At 37.8% G+C, this 24,126-nt stretch overlaps 1 protein-coding gene across 11 annotated transcripts in view; it reads right to left on the bottom strand.

The window, feature by feature from the left end:
- LOC113056167 (rho GTPase-activating protein 12-like) overlaps positions 1–22,254 on the bottom strand; it is a 42,406-nt gene extending 20,152 nt beyond the window's left edge. For 4 of the 11 annotated variants that reach the window (XM_026222721.1, XM_026222722.1, XM_026222723.1 and 1 more), the window contains exons 1-2: positions 22,047–22,254; positions 15,183–15,933 (exon numbers count right to left, since the gene is read on the bottom strand). In XM_026222721.1, the coding sequence (XP_026078506.1) occupies positions 15,183–15,869 (687 nt within the window). In that variant the 5' untranslated portion in view covers positions 15,870–15,933; positions 22,047–22,254. Of the gene's footprint in view, positions 1–2,728; positions 2,990–15,182; positions 15,934–22,046 lie in introns of those variants that run through there. The other 7 variants (XM_026222726.1, XM_026222727.1, XM_026222725.1 and 4 more) reach the window with 3 other exon arrangements.
- Positions 22,255–24,126: the final 1,872 nt, after the last annotated feature.

Raw genomic sequence — 24,126 nt, 5'->3', positions numbered from 1 at the left:
TGACAAGATGCATTAACTGCTCCACATGCAAATTAAAATGTTTGCATGTTGAGCAGGGTCATTTTTTGTGCTGAATATTTTGTCTGGTTGCCTAACTTGTACCAAAAACATGCCATATTAATAACTGCAGACTGTGAAAACACATGCAGATATATTAAAATGACCTTCTATATTTAAATACCAATACTTTTAAGTAGTTGGCACTAAAGTAACATGAGGGCCTTTCGCACCGAAGGAACCTTTTCATAGTACCAGAACTAATTGTGGAGCTACCCACTTTTGGAGCGTTTTTGCACCGCAGGAACTGGCTGTGATTTTAGTACCGGACTGCCTTTTTCGAAAACCAAACTAGCTCCTACTCCTAAGCAGGGTCTAACCAGCACAACTGGTACCATCCGTGACATAAGCAGACACTGATTGGCCAAATGCATTCGAAAACACCCTCACCCGCCAAAACACTGAGTAAACATACTTTAAACATTTTGTCAATTTATTTCGCAAGTATGGTTAACAGCGATAAACGTACAGCTGCTGAAGCGCAGGCACTTGTAGAAAATGTAGCACTGCCAGCTGTCGTTGGAGATTCTTAATCCTCCTTTCCATTCTTTCAAATTGCTTTACGTATACGTCAACATTCTGTGTCCATTATTGTGAAACCCGCGAGACACAACAAAAACATAGCTCCAATCACAGCGTCCTCCATCCTCATGTTGTTAACATTGTTCTTCTTTGTTAACGTTGTTGAATGTTGTGCAAAAATTACATTGTTGTCAAACTACTTGCGTCACATCCTAGTACACACGGGAAATAGTTCGCGCAAAATCGCCTCAGTACTTTAGTTCTGGAACTAAATTATAATGCAAATGATAATTTATATTGAGTTACTTGAATTATATGCAATAATTCAACAGTCTATCACCAGTTCTTACACATATCTTCAGTGAAGAACACAAAAAGGTGATATTTATAAATAAACCTTTTGCTTAGACAGTAATATTCTAATATTGCAGCTCATCATGCGAAACAGGAAGTATTAAGCAATTCTACAAATTGTCTTTTTCATCTTATCCGTCATAATAAAAGAAATGCCTTCTAGAAAGATATTTTCCTCTTCTGTATTACCCACATTTAATCACAGACTGATAATTCAGACAGAGCAGATTTATCTGAACCGATACCGAAGCAGATAATCTTATAAAGGTGAATCAAATTAGTGGCAGTCAAACATCAGCGTCAGCCAAATGGTCTGACATCACACACATCAGATGCAATCACTTGTAGTTAGTCTTAGCTAAATCCAATAAAATAAATCCCAGTTGTACGTCCTAGACTCATATTTAGCACATGGCTTGTTAACAAAGGTGCCAAGGCATTGTGGTACACTTGCTGTGCTACATGACTATGGCTGAAGTGTTTTCCTCAATGTTAGTTCGTCACCCCTGAACACACAAGCACAGCAGGGATGACGAAACGTCTTAGACGCTCATCCAACGTCTGGCATACAGACTAAAGGAGATGATGGCGCTTGGTACCGAGAGCACAATAGCTATTCAGGGAGGACTGCCCTCAGAACAACTCACAATGACTCAACAAAGAGGAACAGAGAGATGAATAGACAGAGAGAGGCGATTCTGGAGAGACAAGACAGCCAGAAAGGATTTTCAAAAGTGTCATTTTCGCAACACAGGGGAATGGACGAGCAAAGAGCAACGATTTCAGAAAGACTTCTGAAAGGGTCTGAAAATATTAGGATCTTCTTTATGACAGAACAGAGGGGTTGTGGGAAGGGAATTCCAATTATGCAAAACAATAAGAGAAAGACATTCCCAACGCTCATAAGGGCAATCTGAGGCCATATGTTCAGTAGTGGTGAACACCCATGCCTGCCCTCGACAAGACCTTTCGCTGCAGAAATAAACACAGAACAATGCGTCTTTCTCACGATGACCACAAAGCCACCGTACTGATGGAACAAAGCTTAAGTGTGAGGACACTTGTGCCAATGACATGGGTTAATCAGCAAAATGACATCAACGGCCACAAGGACCTGTAGCCTCAGTGTTGCTCGCCGTTCAAAAAACAGCTGAGATCGTCCTTCCCTCCTACACACTGTCCATTTCTCATAGCTTAGGTTGTGTGTGGGATTTCACCACAAAAGTACAGGGTCTTCCAGTCATAAAAGAGATAGAAAGCATGACAGCTATTTCCTGTTGTCCTACAGAACACTTCAGCAAATATTAACTATAATAATCATACCTTATACACAAACACCAAAGCTGCATTTATTTGATCAAAAATGCAGGAAAACAGTAATAATGTAATTTTCTGTAATATTGTGTATATTAATACAATTTAAAATTAAGAATTTCTTCTTTTTATTATTACTACTAATATTTGAAAACAGCTGTGCTGCTTAACATTTTTGCGTAAACCATGATACATTTTTATGATTATTTTATCAATAGAAGGTTTAACATAACAGCACATACTTTTTTTTTTTTTTTACAATACTTTTTTGTAACACTATATATATTTTTGCATTCATTTTCTGAAAAAAAAAAAAAAAAAAAAACTTACTGACCAAAAACTTTTCACCAGTATATATATATATATATATATATATATATATATATATATATATATATATATATAGAACCCCACCAACGTTAAGCATCTTCCCGTATATCTCAGCGTTCTCTTTTTCCGCATTCGTTGCTCAGGCACTCACCAGGTAGTGTGGAGATCGAAGGTAAGAAAACATGTCTCCTGTGGGTCTGGGGCCAAAACAGGCCCCCACTGAGAATGTTAAGTCCTTCTTGCAGCAAGAGGAAAATGGTGCCTTACAGAGAGGGCGGAAGAGAGAAATAAGGAATAAGAGACAGACACGGCTTTCCAACCCAAAGTCACAAAGAGGCAAAGACAAGGTGCTTAAAGAGAGCATCTTAGTGAGTTAAATATAGAAGCAGTGGCGTTCTCTTTAAATAGGCTCACTCATTAGGACACCGGACTTAGCCACTTTGGAGTGGAAAAGAGAGAGGGAGAGAGAGAGTGAAGCAAACGCTAAGAGAAAGCAAGACACGGTGGCCCTGTATGCTTAAGGTCTGCCAACAGAGGTCAGAGGTCATGGCACTAGAGATCAATGGAGATGCCGTTCACACGCTCCAAAGAGGAACGGTGGGATTTCAATCGCCATAGTTCCTGTTCATGAGTCTGACAGGGTCTGAGTTTGAACCTCTGTTCACACTGACATTGATTAAATCACTGGAGGTCACCAAGTTACTGAGCTCTTGGATGGGTGCTATTGGACGTTTTAACATGACTGCTGCGACCAACTGTATCTGGTGGCATATCGCTTGAACTTTTCACCAATTCTATATTTCTTATCCAATTTAACTCTGCTAATGTTCTGCTAATCTTCCTTGTGCTCTATACATCGCTGACAGTGCAAAGGTAAAATATTTTTTTTATGATTAAATACTTTCTTTGTTCTATTTTTGATACTTCTACAAGTATACAGGTGCATCTCAATAAATTAGAATGTCATGGAAAAGTTCATTTATTTCAGTAATTCAACTCAAACTGTGAAACTCGTGTATTAAATAAATCCTTAAATTTATTAAATAAATTGTTTAATGTGAGCCAAAATCATCACAATTGAAATAACCAAAGACTTAAACTACGTCAGTCTGTGTGCTTTGAATTTATTTAATACACGAGTTTACAATTTGAGTTGAATTACTGAAAAATATGAACTTTTCCACGAGATTCTAATTTATTGAGATACACCTTTATATTTGTAGGTTGATTTCCTTTGAAAAGTGATAACTGCTTTCAAAACATTGCTTTTTTAAGCATCTTAATAAATCTGACATTGCAATAGTGGCTCAACCAGTAGCATGAGTTTGGGGCAGGGCTCTCTGTTTCTTCAGCTAATGGCAGATGAAGGAAACAGTCAAAGCTTGAGGTACAGTGTACCAGCTTTGAGTCAGCAGTTTTGACATTTCATTGGCCGGGCAGTTGCTCAATGCAGGGCTTTGAACAAAGGAACAATGTTGCGAGCCCCCCGTGTCCCTGTTCAAGCGCTGTTCCGTAAGAATTCTGCTGATAATTTGCACACGGTCACGTCTTGCCTTGTGCACAATACATCACACCCACTCACAACCCCACACACTGAATAATTCATACAGTTGTGTGGCTGAGAGAGACTGTGGTGTTTACAACTGTCTGAACGGAGTACAACCAAAGACCCCTTAAGGCAATTCTGTTGAATCAATGTTTGTCTTTACAACTTCAATAACATGTCAAATTATTATTTTTAATATCAAGAAGATATTGGCTTGGGTCACACACAGCAAATGCTGCTCCACATGAACTATGAACTTGGGTGGCTTATAATGCGCATTTGAAAACACAACATAAGTCTTAAATCTTAAAATTTGTAATGAAAAATACTTCTAAACTGGTTGCTGTAAACAAATAAGAAGCTCTCACTGTAGTTTTCAACCAAAATAAAAACTTGAAGCTTAAATGTTTTATATATATATATAGAACAAAAGGGTTTTGAACGACTTGAGAATAAGTAAACGACTGCAGACTTTTCATTTTTGAGTGAAATATCCCTTTAACGAGTATTTAAAACTCTTATATGCTCTCATGCAGGAAGGGTCACTAGTATGGAGAATACAAAAATGAATGAGAGGGTGAATCGGGTTAATTAAACTCTCTGACGTTCTGAACGCTTATGTTTTTATCAAACCGCTCTCGTTTTAAACAACAAGATACAAGGTTAAAGCGTGACCGGCAATCTTCACAAGACTACTGTACAAAAGAATGTGTGTGGGTTATCTCTTCTCCAGAGGTGTGAGTATTACCAAGAGTGTCATAATGATAAGAGCCCATTAGGTCCACCAACTCAACGCTCAACATTTTAAGAGATCTCTTCCTCTCTGGGTCCATCTCTTATGCACTTTCCCTTTCCATCAAGGTGACCCACAAAGCACCATCCCTCTGCATCAGTACGTAAACATATTGATGTTCTGCTGTGCAGAGCTAATCCAGCATTAAACCAGTCACAGAAACCTCCAATCAGACACAACGTACATGTACAGTTTAGCTTCAGGGAGTATTGTAGGTTGGATTTCAACAATTTTAAAATGTCAATTCAACAAGCTTTCAGTGCTACCTTCACAAGAGCACTTCAGACACATCACTGTTAGTTTAGTTTAGTATTTGTTAATATTTCAAAAGCTTTTTATATATATATATATATTTTTTTTATTTTATTTTAATGTTCAGTACTTTGTGCTTTTATTATTTTATAAGTTTCCCCATTTTTATATACAGCTTTAAATGATTTTTATATCAGTTTTAGTGCTCGTAGTATTTCAACTTCAAAAGCATCACTATAACCAAAGACAAGCTGCAAAATGCAGAAACAGTCACTAGCACAGAAACAGAGGAAATAATACCACTGTGAGGAACAAAAAGGCAGACAAAGACAGGAAATGAAGTCAGAAGTGTTGTCTGGGGTACAGGTGACAGACGGCTGCTCAAGAAAACACAGTGGATTTAAAAGGCCAAAATAACATATATAAGATTACATTTATTCATTTAGCAGATACAACACAAACTCCATCATAAAAACATTTTGGAGAAATTATGGCACTTAAAACTGAATGAGTATTCTAGCATGAAGGTAAAAATGAAACTTCCTTTGCAAATGCACCATAGCCTCAGCCTCAAACAGTCCCTTGAGTATTGTTTAAGGGCATTAAATAGCAAGTGAACCAGATAATCACAAGCAACACCATAAAATCTGCTTTTTTCTTTTATGTCTACAATATATTCTCTACTTTTTTTTCTAACTAACTGTGGCTGGCTGCTTTGCATGTTGGTCTCTTCCTATATAAATGGATGATTTTTGTCCAGAAAAAGAAACGAGAGAGAGAGATGAGACGGTTAGATGTGGCAATGTGTCTGTTTGGTTAAAAAATCCAGATAATGGAGATTTCTTGCAGAGCATCCAGCATCTCTCTAGACCTGAAAATTCAGTTTTCAGAAGAAAAAAAACAAGAGGAAAGAGCAATAGGTAGACTTTGGCCACCACTAAAAACTGCAGCATTAGCTGTTGTGTAGCTTATATTCCCCTGATATACTGGTCTTGGTCATACATTTCAGAAGCCAGACAGAGAGTTGAATGGCAACACTAATCTCACCAAGCACTTCCATGAACCCTTGAAATGGTACTTTACTCTCTGCTCGCATGTGATGTCCAGATAGTTTCACTTCACACTCACATTCAAGTTCATAAATTCCAGTCCTAAAAGGTCAAGGCAAGTCAGTTTGTCATCATTCTTATGCTTTCTGCAACCTACCATCAACTACAGTATAAGAACAGAAATAATTCCTCCAGAACCATGAGTTACATAAACAAGGGAGATGACAACAACAATGCCATTTGGATTATGGATTTAAAATCTGATTTCCCTTTTTTGCAGAGAGGAGAATGACCTTTTATTATGCCATCCCACCGCAACAAATCAAGACATGTTCTTATTTATCTTGAAACATGTTTCTGACTCAAGGTTTTGAATCACTACAGGACCAGTAGCCGTGAACTTTCATGGACTGCATGGATCTTAAGAACTTTACAAAAACCTGATTATGTAAACAGGAAATTGTTGTTGGTCATTACAGTCAGTAACACGGTCTCTTCCTTTCTTAGAAGACGGCTCTTAGCAAAATAAGCAGAAAAACATGACCAATACCGGCTGATGGATAAGAAGATATTTGGTCATTTAATTGACTATAACTATATTGGCCTATAAAAGTCAGTGTACAATGTAAAAGTCTTAACTGTCACTTTTGATAAACTAAATGCATCCTAGATTAATTAAAGTATTGATTTCTAATAAATAAACGAATCGTACAGATCCTAAACATTTTACAAGCATACCACGACAACAGCCACTGAAAAACCCATATTGGTCGACAACATATTCCAATACATCTAAAACATCTAAAAAAAAACAAAAAAAAAACAGGGAAACGTACAGTAAGGTGAGCTGAGAAAGTCATCTCAAAGGAGTTAGACATAAACAAAATCAAACTGCAGCAATCAAATATCACAAAATTAAATTACTGCAATCTCCAATATTTTTCTACAACTACAAATAATAACATTTGCATTCCCTGTGCATGTCTCTTCCAAGATGTGTTCTCAAATATCCTCTTGCTCTCTTTTGCCCACCCACACAGTTAGCCTCAAACAACTATCAAACAAGTATTTTTTACATCTGTCATTCTGTGACATTCTCTTTTTCTTGCCCTTTGGCTGACTGACTGGATGAGAGTATTTTAGCTGAAACCGAATGGTAAAGAGACATGGAGACTCTTTGCGCCCCTCAGAAGTCTGATAATCTGGCTTTTGTCATTCATTCAGCCTTTTGAAGACCACTGGAATCTCATTCTCGGTCTATAGTCCATGATGACAGCACTTCCCTGCAGTGGCCTTCGATTCAGCCAACAGCTCCAGCATGTGATGCTACAAGCAAACATTTAATTCAGGTTACACTGCTGTGGTTCCAGAGCCAATGAGTGGGCTTTCGCACTCTCTGCATGTGTCCATGTTATTCAAGTTAAAAAAAATAAAAATAAATATATATATATATATATATAGAGAGATTTAAAAAAATATATATTTAAAATATATATATAATTTTTTCATACTGCACAATATATAGTGTGTGCTTCACTTGAGGCATTTAAAAGGATTCATTTTAGTTTTTAGTGTTTTATTTTACATGTATTTAGACAAAATGGTATCAGATTTAAATTCTGGCTTTTAATCCATCACTGACAACAACTTAAAAAACAACTTAATTACAGACTACAGTTTTAATATTGCTGCATTAACACAGATAAATGTTTTTAAATCTTGTAAGAGAGACACAGCAGAACACAAGCAGCTCTTTGAATGTTTGCTTTGGTTCTTTAGACTCTCTTTGTGCCAGTATAAAAGGGCATTTTGGGGCACCCAGTGCTTACTGGCACAAACATCCACCCAAGTCTTTCTTTCCAGTGGCACAAGCAGACAGCAATCCATCACACAGTGCACGGACAGAGAAAGAGATATTATTAACCTTTCAAAGAAGGACATAAAAGAGTAGAAGATGTGTAAAAGTATTTAAATAAGGCTGCAGCTAGAAAAACTGCCCTTTTAAGAGACATTTAACATTATTGGCTGGCACCAAGCCCACTGTGGCATAAAGAGAGTATGCGCATGTGCCACATTCCCCTTAATACAGTTTTTTCCCATCCACCCGCAACCCCCTCTTCTTTACGGAGGTACCATAAGAGACTTTTAAATGGAGGGTGGTTTGTGTTTGGTGCAAGAAGGAAAATGCAAACTAAAATAACACTCCAAATCATTCTAGGTTGGTTGAATCAGAAACCGTCACAATTGGCATTTTTTAAGGGATGGTTTTAAGTTCAGACTCTGAACTGTTAAGACTGGCAGTTTCCCCAGCAGCACTAAAAGAGAAGTTAGAGTGATATCTGAGAGCAGGAACTGAGAGCACTCAGTGGCCAGTGAGCCAGAGGGTGATGGGGAAGACTGTGAGAGTGGTCTTTGACTCTCTTCAAACTGTTTGACTACACAGTGTGTTAAAACACAGGATCAACCAAGCAGATTTTGTGAGGAGTGCAAGGGGAGAATCCTGTTAGACATCACAAATGGTCATAGACAAGCATCTCACTATCTACCAGCGATTAACAAACCTTCTGTGGAACACACCAAACCTTTCTTGTACTTTAAGGCCATTCAGTGAAATCTGATTTGAACCCACAGACTTTCACTGTACAGACAAATGACTTTCATTGTTCCACATAAAAAACGAAAGTCATTAACCCTCTGGAGTCTAAGGGTATTTCTGGGGCCTGGAGAAGTTTTGTCATGTCCTGACATTTGTGCTTTTTCAGTTTCTTGTACACATCTAAATGGCTAAAGTCTAATCTCACTATAATCAGCACAAACTGGGATATAATAATATGTGAAATGCATGTATGTACATGATTGTGTTTGAGAAAAAAAATGTTATGCGTGGTTAGTGAAAAACAAAAAATCTTAAAACACTTGAATAAGGCAAAAAAAAACAAAAAAAAACACACATAAAGAACAATGGTTCCCGGGATTTTTGAGAACTGGAGCTTGTAGCCTAGAATTTTTCTTTCTAAATTATGTGAAAATCATCTTGTTTCCTCACTCACATAAAACAATATATTGATTTAAAATTTCTAAAACACTTTTTGTTGTTAAAAGTCATATGTGTGTAGGCATCAACTATCATGAATATCGTTGTGATTTACACCTGAGAAGACAAAGGCCTGCATAATTAGCTGCATAATGAGCCTTTCAGTCACGTGTGTGTCACTGAGAGGGAGGTGTTACAAGAAAGAATGTGAGGACAAAATAAATGTATATAATTATGTTTGTAGTTTATTTAGAATATATTTAATTATCCCACAACATAATTTAACAAAGCTGACTTTCATACTGAATTTTTTGCATCATTACTCCAGTTTCTACAAAAAAAGTATTGTTATATTATTATTATCATTAATGTTGAAAATAGCGGAGAATATTTTTTACAGTTTTTTAGGAGGGATAAATTGAAACAACAGCATTGTTTGTTACATTGGTTACAGTTACATTTATTTGTTACATTTATATTATTTACATCAAGCTTTTGAATGGTATAGTATTGTATATTGTTATTGAAACTTCGTAATATTTCACTTGATTATACATTTAGTCAGGAATTATAGTTTGGAATAAGTCTTTAGAAAAAGTCTAACTGGTAAAATGTTTACATGTTATGTGAAAACTAGTACAAGTATATAAATAAATAAAAAGAGACTTACTCATGTTTATGATCTCTGCTGAATAAAGTGCTTCATTCTTTTTTTCTGAGGAAATCCAAATCTCAAATCCTCAACCACATCACATCTTTTTGGGGTGAATTATGTCTTATTCCTCTCATCGCGAAGCAAACAGTAAAATAAAAAAACTTGAAGAACAGTCTCACTGCGTTGTCTTCTGTTGTGTGGGCATATTCAAGCCGTGCGCTTCAGTGAAACATTAGACTCTGAATAGCGTGTTCAGCGCGGGGGCGTGGTCGCATTAGAAGATAATGTAGAGAGACGTGCAAAACGGACATCGCATTGTTTTCATATGGATTACTTTATCACAGAATGTCTGTTTTCGGCAGCACTTGTTTCGTTTAAAAGTAGACATGTCAAGCTTTCTAAGAACTACATGAGAGTGAGTAAAAGATGACAAGATTTTAATTTTAGGGTGAACTATCCCTTTAAGAACTGACAGTGGACCCCATCTTAATACTGGGTTATTTCAAAAGCATCTCTTTATGTAATAGTGAGATTAGCAACAGCATAATCTACAGCTCCCACAACAAATCTTTGTGATCAAGTAGTGTTTGGTGCAAGAAGGCCAAAGGATAACATCAGCAGTGTTATTTGCATGCTAAAGGAAGTACATCATAAGGTCAAAGGTCTTAAGATGTAATGGTCTTACACAAAAGCTCTTACACAAACACACCGCAGACACAAACTGGCACCCAAATAACACAAAGTAATACTGAAAGTGCAAACAGACACTGGACAGAGGAAGTTCAACGAACAAAGCTTCTTCAGTAGTGACTTCCTGTGTCCTTTCGCCTCAAACCGAGTCACAGTCACAAAAGCTGGCGAAAACGGAGTGTGTACAGAGGACTCCACTTAAAGTACACACAGAAATGTCAAGTACTGAAAGCAGTGAATTTCTTCACCTTCAGGATCTTCTCTTTGTTTTTAGCTTGACCATACACACCCATACTCCCATGATGAATATATATATATATATATATGATGAATATATATATATATATTTATTCTATATAAGTTTGGGGTTAGTAAGTTTAAAATAAATACTTTTATTCAGAAATATGCATTAAACTGACAGCAGAAAAAACTTCAACATTGTTTACTGAAAGAGCAGCACAAATATTTTCAACACTGATAATAATCATAAGAAGAAATGTTTCTTTAACACAAATTCAGCATATTAGAATGATTTCTGAAGACTGCAGAGTAATGAAAATTCAGCTTTTCCATCAAAGGAATAAATAACAATATTTGCTATAATTTACATTAAACATTCAAATATATAACAATTATTTTGAATTGTTATAATATTTCACAATATTACTGTTTTTACCACATTTATCCAATAAAAAACTGCTTAGTAAAAAAAAAATGTAATTGTTGTAAAGAAAAAACAAATGTCAAGTTATATTTTCTCCAAGTCAAAACTTATTTCTTACATCTTTCTTTTAATTTGTGGTGAAATATTACCTGGACTGCTTCTTCACCTGACTGGTTTGTCATGAGCATCAACAAACAACAACTTTCGGCTTTGAAGGAATTAACCGGGTGTCAATCATCCATGCTGGAGAGAGACATCAAACATATTCTGACCTTTCAGAGGCAGCATGAAACACACAGCACTAAGACATCAATCTCCACAGTGATATCCTCTTCAGTAATGAACTTATGAGGAGAACAGAGAGGAAGAGGACCATCAGCCAATCACAGGCCAGGACAGCAGGGGCCTGTGTCCTTGTACTTCCTCTCCTCTTTCTAAACACACACAGAGATGTCAACAACTGGTATATTTAGACCACTTTAAGCACAAGTAATATTAATGTTAGGAAATGCCCATAACAAATACAAATCCATGAGTAAGTTTGCTAACTGCATGCCATTCGTAAAACACTTGATTTGAGGGTGGGTTAATTGTTTTTGAGATCAAGCAGATCACTCTGGATCATTCTACATTACTGGTTCTTTATTGCCACTAATGCACCTCAGCTCAGCAAACCGAGGTGCAGAACGTTCCCCGTGACAATAGCACTCTTGCACTGCTGTTCAACATCATCAAAAGGTCAGAAACCCCCGTGAGGGACGGGTAACCTCAGTTCAGTCAGTGGCACATTGTTGTTTTGTCTCTCTCTTCTATTTGCCTTCAGCCTTTCCCACAGCTAAACGTTCCTGAATGTATTGCAGCTGGTCTGAATTGGTTTAAACACCAGAATGGTGTTGAAACAGGTAGAATATTAATAAGAGAAAAGAAAACTCAAGGCCTGTCATGACAGCAGTCATAAAAAATATGTTATAAAAAAATAAATAAATACATTTTGAAAAGCAGTAAAACAGAGTAATACACATTAATTGATGTGCTCCACCTGACTTCCCATTCCCACTGTGAGATTAATGTAATGGGTACTGACAATACTTATAATAATATTTCACAATATCACTGTTTTAAGGTATTTTTGATCAAATAAATGCAGACTAGATGAGCATAAGAGACTGCTTTGAAAAACATTAAAAATCATTCCAATCCTAAAGTTTTGAAAGGCAGTGTACTGTACCTTCTCTATGGGTGCATGTCTGTACATAATGGCTATAGTCTGGGTACAAAATTGTTGCAGAAAGTGATATAAATCTCATTAAACTTCCCTTTGGAACATTTGATTACACCATCAATGGAAACTTGATTCATTTAATAATTATTAAACATCTTCTTTTAGGTTTAAGGTTAGGAAATTCTAATTATCTTAATTTGAAAACAACAGAAGTCTAAATTTGTGTTTGTGAAGCTAAACCTACCTTACCCTCAGGACACATTCTGCTTCGAAAACATGTCAGCTGTGCTCATCGATAGCAGAGAGACAGAATGAGTGAGAGACAGAGATGCTCTGACAGCGTGAGGGAACCGAACCCCCACCCCCCTAACCCCAAACACATCGATTTGATGTACACTGCCATCTTTCAGCCTAAAGTCTGGGGAAAAAAGAGACAGGAACAACAAGAGACAGGAGACAGAGCGAGAGATCTTTGATACTTGAGTAAATATTAGATTAGAGTGAGCTGTGCTGTTTTCCGCCCATCAGGATCGGTGGGCCTTTATTGGGTTATCCAACTGAACCCAGTGTCTGTCTGTGTGTGTGTGTGTGTGTGTGTGTGTGTGTGTGTGTGTGTGTGTGTGTGTGCTGGGACAGGAATGACAGGAATGCTCAGGCCTCCTTTACTGTCAATGCAGAAAAGGAGCTACAGGATTTAAACTGAATCCGAACACACATACTTCTTAGACTTATATGGGCTTATCACGTATGGCTTTAACCAAACCGCCAATGATTTAATATGATATGCTAGTAAAAAAATAACAATGTGTGCACTAAAAAAACCAGAAACAGCCGGAAACACAAAGGTGAAGTATAATCTTGACTGCAGACAATAACTGCTCACACAAAGGAAAACACCCAACTGAGGGGGCTGAATTAAACTTTGTGCAGCTGCCTGTTAGAATAGCCCCTGCTCTGTTATAAAAGCCTTTCATAATCTTTTATTAGAGAGGTAACATGCAACTAATTCCCTGGTCAAGCGTTTATCTGTGTCTTCTGATGGCTTATTATTTCAGGTTATTTGAACATTTCATTAAAAAAAAATGTAGAATGAGAAACTTCTAAGATACAAAATTCCATAAAATTGCAAGTGTGTGTGTGTGTGTGTGTGTGTGTTTGGGGGGGGGGGGGGGGGGGTTAGAGCGTGAGAGTGGCAAAGTGTGTGTCTGTGTGTGCGCAAATCTGCTTCAGGGGGTGAGGATTACACCTGAAACATAATAAAAAGCGAGAAATTGGGGTCCTAAATCCATCCTGGATATATAAAATCCATAAAATATCAAATAAACAGTTACTCTGTTTTGTAATTTTACCAACATTAAATTTTTATTATTAACTGAAAAAGAGGCAGAGGGGACAATAGGCGAGTGCTTTAAGCATTTGGAACCACATGAGGTTCAGAAATGGCAAAAAACAAAATTGACATTTTTGGGTGAAATCCTCTTTTAAACCAAACATCATACATAGCAGATGTAATGAATGAGATCAGGGCAAATGTTCTTTGTCTATGAGGGATAGTTGTTGAAGAGCTGATTAAGTAATCACATGATTTAACAGCTGACCCTAATGGACAAAGCCTGACATGGACAAATCCCTCAAAAGCCCAGCGTACTGTATGTCCCTTTAAGCACACATACACTGGTGCGTGGTTAAGACACTGTCTGGAACCTGACTTTGAGCAGCATCATGACTATTCTCAGTTAAAAAGCAACCATTAAGTGTCTAGAAATCTTGATGTAATTGACCAAGACCAGTAATTAAAGATTCAACCCATGTGCCAACCCATCAGCTCAATATACATGAGAAGCTACAGGTTTATAACTCACACAGACGAGCATGCTTATTCTCCTTATTGCTCACAATGATGATCTGATGCATATACAACCCATTGGACCCAAACTTCTCAATGTGCATCTTTCCATCTCTTTCACACATATACAAACACAAAACGGGCCAACAACATGATCTAGCCAGATATGACCTACTTTCTATTCTCCCACAATCCCCTTTGTTCCCCAGCAGCACCCTCTTTTAAGAGAGAAAGATAGACAGAGAAATGGGGGAGGAGGGTAGAAACAAAGACTAACCACCCAATTCCACAAGATTCACTCAAAAAGCAAGCTCAATCACTCCAAAATGAAAAAAAAAAATAACTAGAAAAATTATTTTACAAAAGCACAACAAGTGTATTTTGTGATTTCAATGAAGTCTCTTATTGTCTAAATCAAACCGTGAGGTGGCCACAATTTCCACATCCACAGCAGAGGACAAACTACATCTCTTTCTGAACAAGTGTCACGATGCATGGAGAGGAGAGAAAGACACTGATGAATCCAATTTAACTTGATAGAAAAGACGACGCGCCACTGCAAATGTCAGAGGCAACCCCGAGGGATAAAGGAAAAGGTTTGAGGAGGCAATGTTAGATTAGTCTCATAGTAATTGTCAGAACAGTGTTACAGAAATAGATAACGACAGTCAAAGGATGAAAAGGAGATGAGAGCATATCTGGCAAAGATAAGTGCAGGAAATGCAGAGAATGAAAGCTGAAGACAACACTGAAAGAGATAAAAGGAGAACATGAGCAAGTTTGGGCGGGAGAGTGAGAGAGAACGACAGCGTGGGAGAGGAAGGAGGAGGAGGGCGAACGACACTCATTCTTACCTGTATGTGTTCGGTAGAGCTGCTGCTGAGCTCATCTCCAGATTCAGAGTCATTTCTCATTTTCTCCAACCCATCTGCTGGTGACACGCTTCCGTCCGTGTCCACCGACAAGCCGCCTGGGAGCTTCCTCTGGCAGCCTTGCTCTCGTGGAGGGGATTCCGCTCGCCCTTGTGGAACTGTGGGGTTGCCATGGTGATAGCAATGATGGTTGTTGTTGTTAAGCAGAGTGAGCTGGGCAACAACGCTCTTCATCCCCGGGTTCTGATTGGTGTCCCGAAACAACGAAGGCGAGGTCTGTTGACCTGGTAACGGGGAAGGCGTCGTCGAAGGAGATGGCCTGCTGAAGCTGTACCTTTCCGTAGGAGCGCGTTGGTTGAGATTTTCATTCGACGATCGGCACTGGCCGATTTCAAGAACATTGGGGGGCTTCGCGCGAGGTTTGGGTGGCGGCATAAGGGCGCGCCGGACTTCTCGGACGTACTGAGCAGGAACATAAAAAGCCTTGGTGCCCTCATCCCGACGAACTTGCCACCAGTCCTCATTGGTTTTGCAAACCAACATGTAGCATTCTCCCTGCCGTATGGAGATGAGTCTATCTTTCACCTTGTACTCATAATCGTACTCCACCTCGATATATACCTGCCCCGGGGTGAGTGAAAAATCACAGCGGCCATCCCGTTCTGTCATGGCTCAATCTGTCCGAGCGTTATTCAGAAGCCAGACTGTAAGTGGATCCACATCTCTTGCTCATCTGCACAAAAAAAGAGAACGAGACTGTTAGCACATACTTTGAAAATAGATGTGTTGAAAATTGTGATGCTATTAAATCAATACCAACCTTGACAGATTGGATCTACGGAAATTAAAACAATCACGCATATGCACACTTAAAAATAAATGTGCCACTGTACTTTCTAGCATTGACTGCCGCCACATAGTAATCCAATCATGCATGAAAATGCCATGGCAACCAACATATCAGTAATCCTATGATCAAATGGCAATGACAAGTCTCAAGAAGCACAAGAGCGCTCACTAACACGCAAAGATCTCTGACCTGAGTGATGTTTTCCAGAGTATTGCCTGCAGATCTCTTTCTACTGTCAGCATGCATCTGTTTGGCCCCATATCCCTCTCTCACATGTACACAATCCCCCTCAAGCATTCTTAGGTTAAATATACACTGTCATGTTCACATATGGTGCTTAAAGATGATGGATTATGACAGCCTTAAGCCAGACATAAAGAGTGACTGGATTCACTCTCCCTTTTATTTCATTTCCCCTTTGTACTTTCAGCCCTTCTGTACAGAAAAAAATATCCCACTCTGACCGTCTGATGCATCTGTATTATGCACAAAAACAGCAACCAATTTAAGGTCTGGCCAGCTGTAATCTGATTGGCTGGATTTTCTGGCTACTTCTGATAGATGTGGTGCAAAGGTCTTTGAAACATACCATTTAAAAGTATTATTGTTCAAAAGTTCACGGTGCATGAGTGTGTGTGTGTGCGCGATTTTTGTATTAATTAATTTAGATTTAACAGACTAAGTGTGACAATTAAGTATTTTGCTGAAAAAATATATATATTTCAAATGAACGCTGTTCTTTTGTTCTACTCAAAGAATCCTAAAAAAAAACTAACAAAAAAAAACAAACAAACATGTAATCACAGTTCCCACAAATATTAAGCAGCACAACTGTTTTCAACATTGATAAAAATAATAAGAAATGTTTCTTGTGCACCAAAACAGCATATTAGAATAATTTCCTGTAGGATAATGTGAAAAAGACTGGATAAATAGCTGCTGAAAAACAGCTTTGCCATCACAGGAATGAATTACATTTTATAATATATTAAAACAGAAAACAATATTTCACAATTTAACTGTTATTTAGCATTTTAGATCAAATAAATGCAGCCTAGAGGAGCATAATAAACTTCTCCCAAAAATAATCAAGACCAAGCCCAAACTTTGAATGGTAGTGTATTTCAAAAGATTGATTTTAACCTTAGTGTTTTACTTTTTAATTTATTTAGCCAAAATAGTACAACATCGTAAACACTGACTGAACATAAAAACAATTATCAGACTCTTTGCCAACTGCAAAGTTTGGTTACGGGAAACTAACATTTTAAAGACACCCCCCCCCCAAAAAAAAAGGCAGCACACACTCTTAGTTAAGCAATGACACCCTCTCTACTTATAGCTAAGTTAATCCACAGTCTGTCCTTAAACGGTCAGTCAAAGAAGCTGAGGGGTTTACTGAACATTTCAAAATAGCAACAAATATTATACAACCTTCTCAGTGAGTGGGAAGCCATGCGGTGCTGTCAAATTTTAGATGTGGATTTGATGTGACATAAGGCACCTCTCAAAATAGCCATGGAGGAGAGGGACTGACAGAGGTTATAAGACCGAATGAAACTGAATACTGTAACCAGACACAGACTACACTGATCCCTCCACTGAGAAAACCTTGCACTGTTGAGTCAGGCATAGAGCCACAATTAAACAATTCACTTGCAATACAGTTTGCTTTATATGGCTTTGCTCATCTTTTCTAAAATATTAGCAACTATCTTCCTGATCATGTGCAGCAGGACACAGCTGGCTTTCATCGATAAGCTTGAGCTCCATAAACCTTTTGATTCTTGATCAAGCTTTGAATTGTGAACTTAGATCTCATGAAACTGCAGCCTGTTGCTTTAGCCCGTTTCTCTCCATTCTCTTTAGTAGACGAGACAGTTGACCCAGCATTGATTTAACCATGTATGGAGCTGAAGGCAATCTATACTCTCCCTCTGTCTTCCCATTCTGCACTAAAGACTCGTGCCAGCCTTGGCAGCAACTTCAAACTCTCCCATCTTTTCATTTCATACATACTTCATCAAGCCCTATAACAGCCACTATACAAAAGGAACAAGATCTAGAAGGGAAGCTGATTAAAACAAACACCAAATACCACACACTAAGAGAACAAAATGCTGAAGAGCATGACTGGTAAAGTGGAGCTGGTAAACACACTGCTGATTGGGATTACTTTTAGGAGCCATTCACACAGTTTTTGCATTCTCGCAGTTTGACTGTTTGACTGTTGCACTCGCACCTTGCGTATCTTGCAGTACCTTGACAAGTCAATCTAAAAACATACAAAATGTGTCCCTAGATTCTGCTGTTTTTTTTATTCTACTGCCCTGCATCACATGTTTTAAGTGCAAAGATCTCCTGCGTGGATGGCCTCTTATTGTGAAATGATACCATAAGGGAAACATGCCAAACTGAACTCAGAAGATTCAGTACTGAACTGAAATTATTCTGTATGAGACCGAGAGAGGTTCTAGCTATAAATAAACCACAATAGAAACAAAAAACAACTGGTTTTCTTAACAAATAAGTCTCTACTGATACAGTTCGAATGTTTCAGGTTGGTAAGACTTTTTAATGTTTCTGAAATAAGTATCTTTTGCTTACCAAGGCTGCATTTAGTTGATTAAAATTATTACAATTTATAATAACTGCCTTCTATTTAAATAGATTTTAAAATGTAATTTCCTCCTGTGATGACAAAGCTGAATTTTCGGCGTCAGACTTCTGTGTCACACAATCCTTCAGACATCATTCTAATCTGCTGATTTCACGTTCAAGAATTATTATCTATAGGCCTATAAAAAAAGGTGCTGCTTGATATTTTTGTGGAAATAGTAACCCACCACCCGAATACCAAAGTTTACAATAAGCCTGTCTATCTGCTTGCTAAAATAGGTTACTCCATCCTCTCTAGACACCACAAACCCTAAGCTAAACATAGTCTAAACATAGTCTACCTTCTCCCTCTGCCAATGACATCCACATTTAGACACACAAGATCCACAGGAGTCATTCACATTTGAAAGCTTGGATTGCACTGTTATCACATAAAGGAAGTCGGAGGAATAAAGGCCTTAAATGATTTCTAATGAGTAAGAGAAAAAAAAGACATTAGAAAAAAAACATTATTATTTAAACACCGCAGAGAGGAGGATCACAGGAGAAAACTCTGATGAGTTTACCACCAACATTAAGACAGCTTGAGGCAACTCTTATCAACACTTTTTAAACAGTAAAGCACATCTTCATTAAAGCGAGCAAACAGACTAATTCAGTCGAAAAAGTAGCACACAAGGATCTCAAATCTACCATGTGGCTCCCATTTGGGGACTTGACTGCAAACCAAAGTGGAGCTTCTATAAACAAGGAGCAGATGGAAGGTCTCTTCTGGGTGTGAGTGCAGTGTCAGTGTGGTCAGCGTCTAAAGAAATTACAACCAACTTTTCTACAAGATAAGGAAGACTGTCACTCGAACAGAAATCCCATATCATTTTGCAGGAGGAACTTGCCATTTCTATTCAGTTTGACCGTATCTCTTACGTATCGGTAATATACACTGTGAAAAAGTGTTTATGAACTGTCTGGGCTTCAAGCAACTCAGAACGTCAAAGAGATTTGTATCAATACCACCATATTAGCACCCATTACAAATGCAAAATAATAATGCTAAAACAGTTAAGAGACACATTAAATGCAGCATTGTAGCTATTTCAAATGGCAGGATACTATTAACATTTGATGGAAGTTCTCTTTGAATTTACACATATGACTTAAGCATAATACTAAAGCTTGAAGAAGAATGGTCAAATAGTATACTATACTAGACACCGATACTATAAACCCAGAGATTAATTTGATTTGCAAAATAGAGAAGATAAACGGGGATAAGCAACACAAAGCAAATTTTAAGTCATAAACATAGCTTGAACCTGATCAAATATAGGCATCTGTTGAATTTAATCTTTTTTTCTCCCTATATAAGAAGCTTGTAGTGTGACATTTGCACTGTTACACAGTGGTCTTGGATATTACATAACATTTAGCAGCACTAAAGGCCAACATGACCTACTTTCAATTCAGCAAGTTGTAAATTTACTAGAAAGGCAAACATCATGACGAGAGGTCCGTGATAGTTTATTTTTTTCTTTTCACACAAAACACAACTACCTGTCTATATAAACTTGGAACATAACCCTGCAATTTTCCACGGTGTTTACATATGGACATCTGGTCTAGACAGAAAACATTGTGAATCCCAATCTGTGCTTGAGGGATCCTGAGATTGGCCAGGATTACACTCACAAAGACTGGCACCAGTGCAAAATAACAAGTGGTCTGAATCAGTTTTCAGGTGATTTGTAAGCAACAACAACAAACAAAGGAAATTCTACAGAAGTTTTGCAAACCATTTCATGCTATTTAAATTAAAGTGAATGGGTGAGATATACCATCAGAATAAAAACTGATCTCAGCAGTAACAATTCATTTAGTCCAGTTACCTGATACAAGAACCCGACACTACTAAGGTCACAGTGTCCATCACTAATAGATCAGGCATAAGACATGGTCTCTCATTCCATGACTTGACTTTCACCCACATCTGAATTAGAAGAACTACAGCTTTTTTTCCTTAATAGATAACATGTCACAGTGATATTCTATTTAGTCTATGGTGACCACCTGTAGCATACTGTGTCACATTCTTTGACATTGTAATGCTTACTTGAAATTATTTTGAAGGTTAAAACCTGTGAAGTGCATGGAACAGGCTAAACAATATTTAAGGGGCTTTCCTATTCGTTGTTTAAAAATAAGCGCATTTTCATGCTAGTCCATGATAATTTTTATACTAAACTATAGTTTATCAAACAAATCCGACAGGTCTCACACAACAACAAAACATGGATTTTGAATAGCTGTTGCTTAAAAAGTGTCTTGTATGTGCCTTGTAATGTCTTTGATGCTCAAAAATGTCTCTTTGTCATTCATCTTTCTAACTGGCTCCCTGTTTTCTTCTTTCGACAAACAAACACCAAGGGTGGACAAAGCCAGCCAGCACAAAACGGGTTTGTTGTCTAATCTACTCAGCCACTTAGCAGCCGTGAACACAAAGTGACCTTGCAGGCGGGATACGCAACGCATTATCCACATTAGTGAAGTGATTTTCAGCCGTCAGGTTCTCACACGTCAAATAGTATTAGTCTTTATTCCAGCGGTTCATTCAAGACTGATGCAGATGAGCTCGACACTATCCCCCCCAGCAACCCAGTCCAGAACTAGAAAGCCCCGTTTCCCCTGGTAACCCGCCTTTATTTGGGTACCGGCTGCACTCTCACTCATCACGGTCGCCAGTGCAATCCCTCCCGGACGAAGGAGACCGGGAGGCCGGGAGAAGAAAGGGGGAAGGGTCGCTCGGCCCATAAACTTTCAAACAAACTACAAAAGTACAAACCAACAGTCCTGGCCAAGAAATGCTTACTGTACTTAATTACAGCTCGCTGAAACTAATGCTGTGTCATAACAATAACGCCTACGAATAGCTTTCAAAGGGAAAAATAAACAGCATGCCAAATGCAGATACTAGGCTAATTCTCTAACATTGCCCATAATAACTTTGACGAAGCGTTTGCGCCGTTTTGACTGATGACAGCTTATTACTCACAAGACAAGTCATTCATTATAGCACATAAAGCACATTATAAGTCTAAATTATCCAAATCACATTAGATAAAAAACGAGACTAGGTCTCAATACGAGGGAACTGCGTGTTGAAACACATGGGTGTAATTTAAAAACCCGATGGGAGCATTTTGCCGCAGCACGACAGCAGGTTCCCCGACCACGGATCCCCAAAGCGGCTTTCGTGGTTGGCCGCAGGGTAACGAACCGCTGTGCAACAATCAGTTCCAATGGTCCCAACAATGCAACTCTTTATATTTTAAACACTGCGTATTTGAAGCATAGGAATGAATGCAGAACCTGCTCATACTGACCTGGCGTTCAGGGGGATCTGGGAGCGGTCATGCCCGTTAGTTGGAGAGTCTTTGAAATAAACTTTTCCCTTGCGGTCCTCGGCACTTGCGTGAAAAGATACTGTGCGTCTGCAATACACAACACACGATCTGAACCGCCTCGCGCTTCCAATCGCAGTCTGTCTCTGTGGGTGAGTGAGTGCGCGTTCGCGACACTGCGCGCTCCCGCCTGTCCTGCGAAGCTTTTGGACTGCTGATGCTCCTGTGTTACTGCATTGCATCGGGCCCCCTCGTGGTGGTGCAAGGCTCTTGGTCCCACCTTCTGTTCAGAGGACGCAGAGGTTTTTGCGTCGTTCTGCATGCGCAGCACTCGGTCACACACGCCCTTTGCTCAAACGTCAGAGCTGAATGTTATTTTTTACGTTTTACGTTAAGATCAATATCCATTTTATATTTGTATTTATTATCATTAAATTATTCATAGGAAACATTCTTCTTCGTACTTGTTTTATTCTTTATATCCATTTTATATTTGTATTTATTATCATTAAATTATTCATAGGAAACATTCTTCTTTGTACTTGTTTTATTCTTTTTCTTTTTTGTATATCTGTACACACACACAATTGTATGCAAAACAATCGCACCAAATGAATACATGAAATGTACCCAGATCACAGGCAATTTTATAATTTATGTTTACATAACAAAAATATAAACGAGGAAGACCCAATGATATTCCTTTGCTTTTTATTATTTATTTAGGGGTTCATTGGTCATCTAAAGACAGTACAGTACAGTAATTGTAAAAATACAATTAGATAAAGGTATAAATAATAATAAATAATAATAATAATAACAGTTTACAAGTATTCTTGCATGTCTGTGAAATAGCCTCAAAGTTGTTCACAGTTCATGAATCACACCTTCCAGGATTAGAACCAACATATTTTAACCACTAACCTGTTACCAATACATTTTGGATCAAAAATGTCAGAATCACCATTGTTGTAGCTACATTGAAGCATTGTCCACTAGAGTGTGACATTTGTTACGTTTACTCAGAGCACAAATTATGTTGCTAGAGATTTCTAGAATCTTAAATGAATGTTTTTACAATGTAAATAACATTTTTATAAAAGTACATTTCTCAGTTACCTTAACTTTTAACCTGTTATAATTTTTGAATAATAATATTGCCTAATGAATTATAATAATTATTAATTTCAATCCTTTTAAATATTACATTTACATTTTACATTTAAAAATAGTATTTTAAATAATATAAAAGTCTCTTTGAGACCATATAATCTATAGTCTTTGTTAATATATGCTTTTATTCTAAAATAACACCCCTTCAGAGAACCACGGTTCACAATTTCCGGTCCTGGGCGGAAGAACAAGCGCTTGTAGTCCTACGTCTGTATTGTTGTTGGTTCAAGAATGCACAAAAAACTACAATGCCCGTCGTGCTTCTCAGAAGAACTTTACTGTCTTGGTGAGTGTGTGCGTGAGTGTACAGTAAAGGATTGTCAACAGAGGATCTTTCTTATGATCAGCTTCTTTGGGTTGAAAGTACATATTTGAAATGTAACAAGGCTGAATAGGAAATACATACAAGGTGTAGTATATTCAATTTAATGACAATGAGATCGTAAATCCATCAGTATTATGGGAGGGAGCCAAATGTGAACCAATACATTATTGCGATTTCATCAAGATTAAAACGAGAGAGGCTTGCAGAACAATTAGGATTGGAAAACAAAATTAGACAATTAGAGAAAGTACAAACAGTACAAAATAATGACACACTTAATATGTTGAAAGAAAATAGGCAGAAATTAAATAACTTATTAACTTATAAAGCAAAGGGGCAGCTTCGATTCACAAATCAAAAGTATTATGAATTTGGTAACAGGGCAAGCAGATTGTTAGCATTTCAGTTGCAAAAAGCACAATCTGTCCATAGAATCAGGTGTCCAAATTCTGGGGAAATGCTATCACAAACCAAGGATGTGGCAAAGGCGTTTGCCACTTACTACCAAGAATTGTACAAGGAAGAGAGATGTCAAAAAAAGGGGGAAAAAAACAGAGCACTTTT

This window comes from Carassius auratus, chromosome 37 (assembly GCF_003368295.1).
Source record: "Carassius auratus strain Wakin chromosome 37, ASM336829v1, whole genome shotgun sequence".
Taxonomy (NCBI): Eukaryota; Metazoa; Chordata; class Actinopteri; order Cypriniformes; family Cyprinidae; genus Carassius; species Carassius auratus.
Note: the sequence above shows the minus strand (reverse complement) of the source record. Positions and strands in the feature narration are given on the sequence as shown.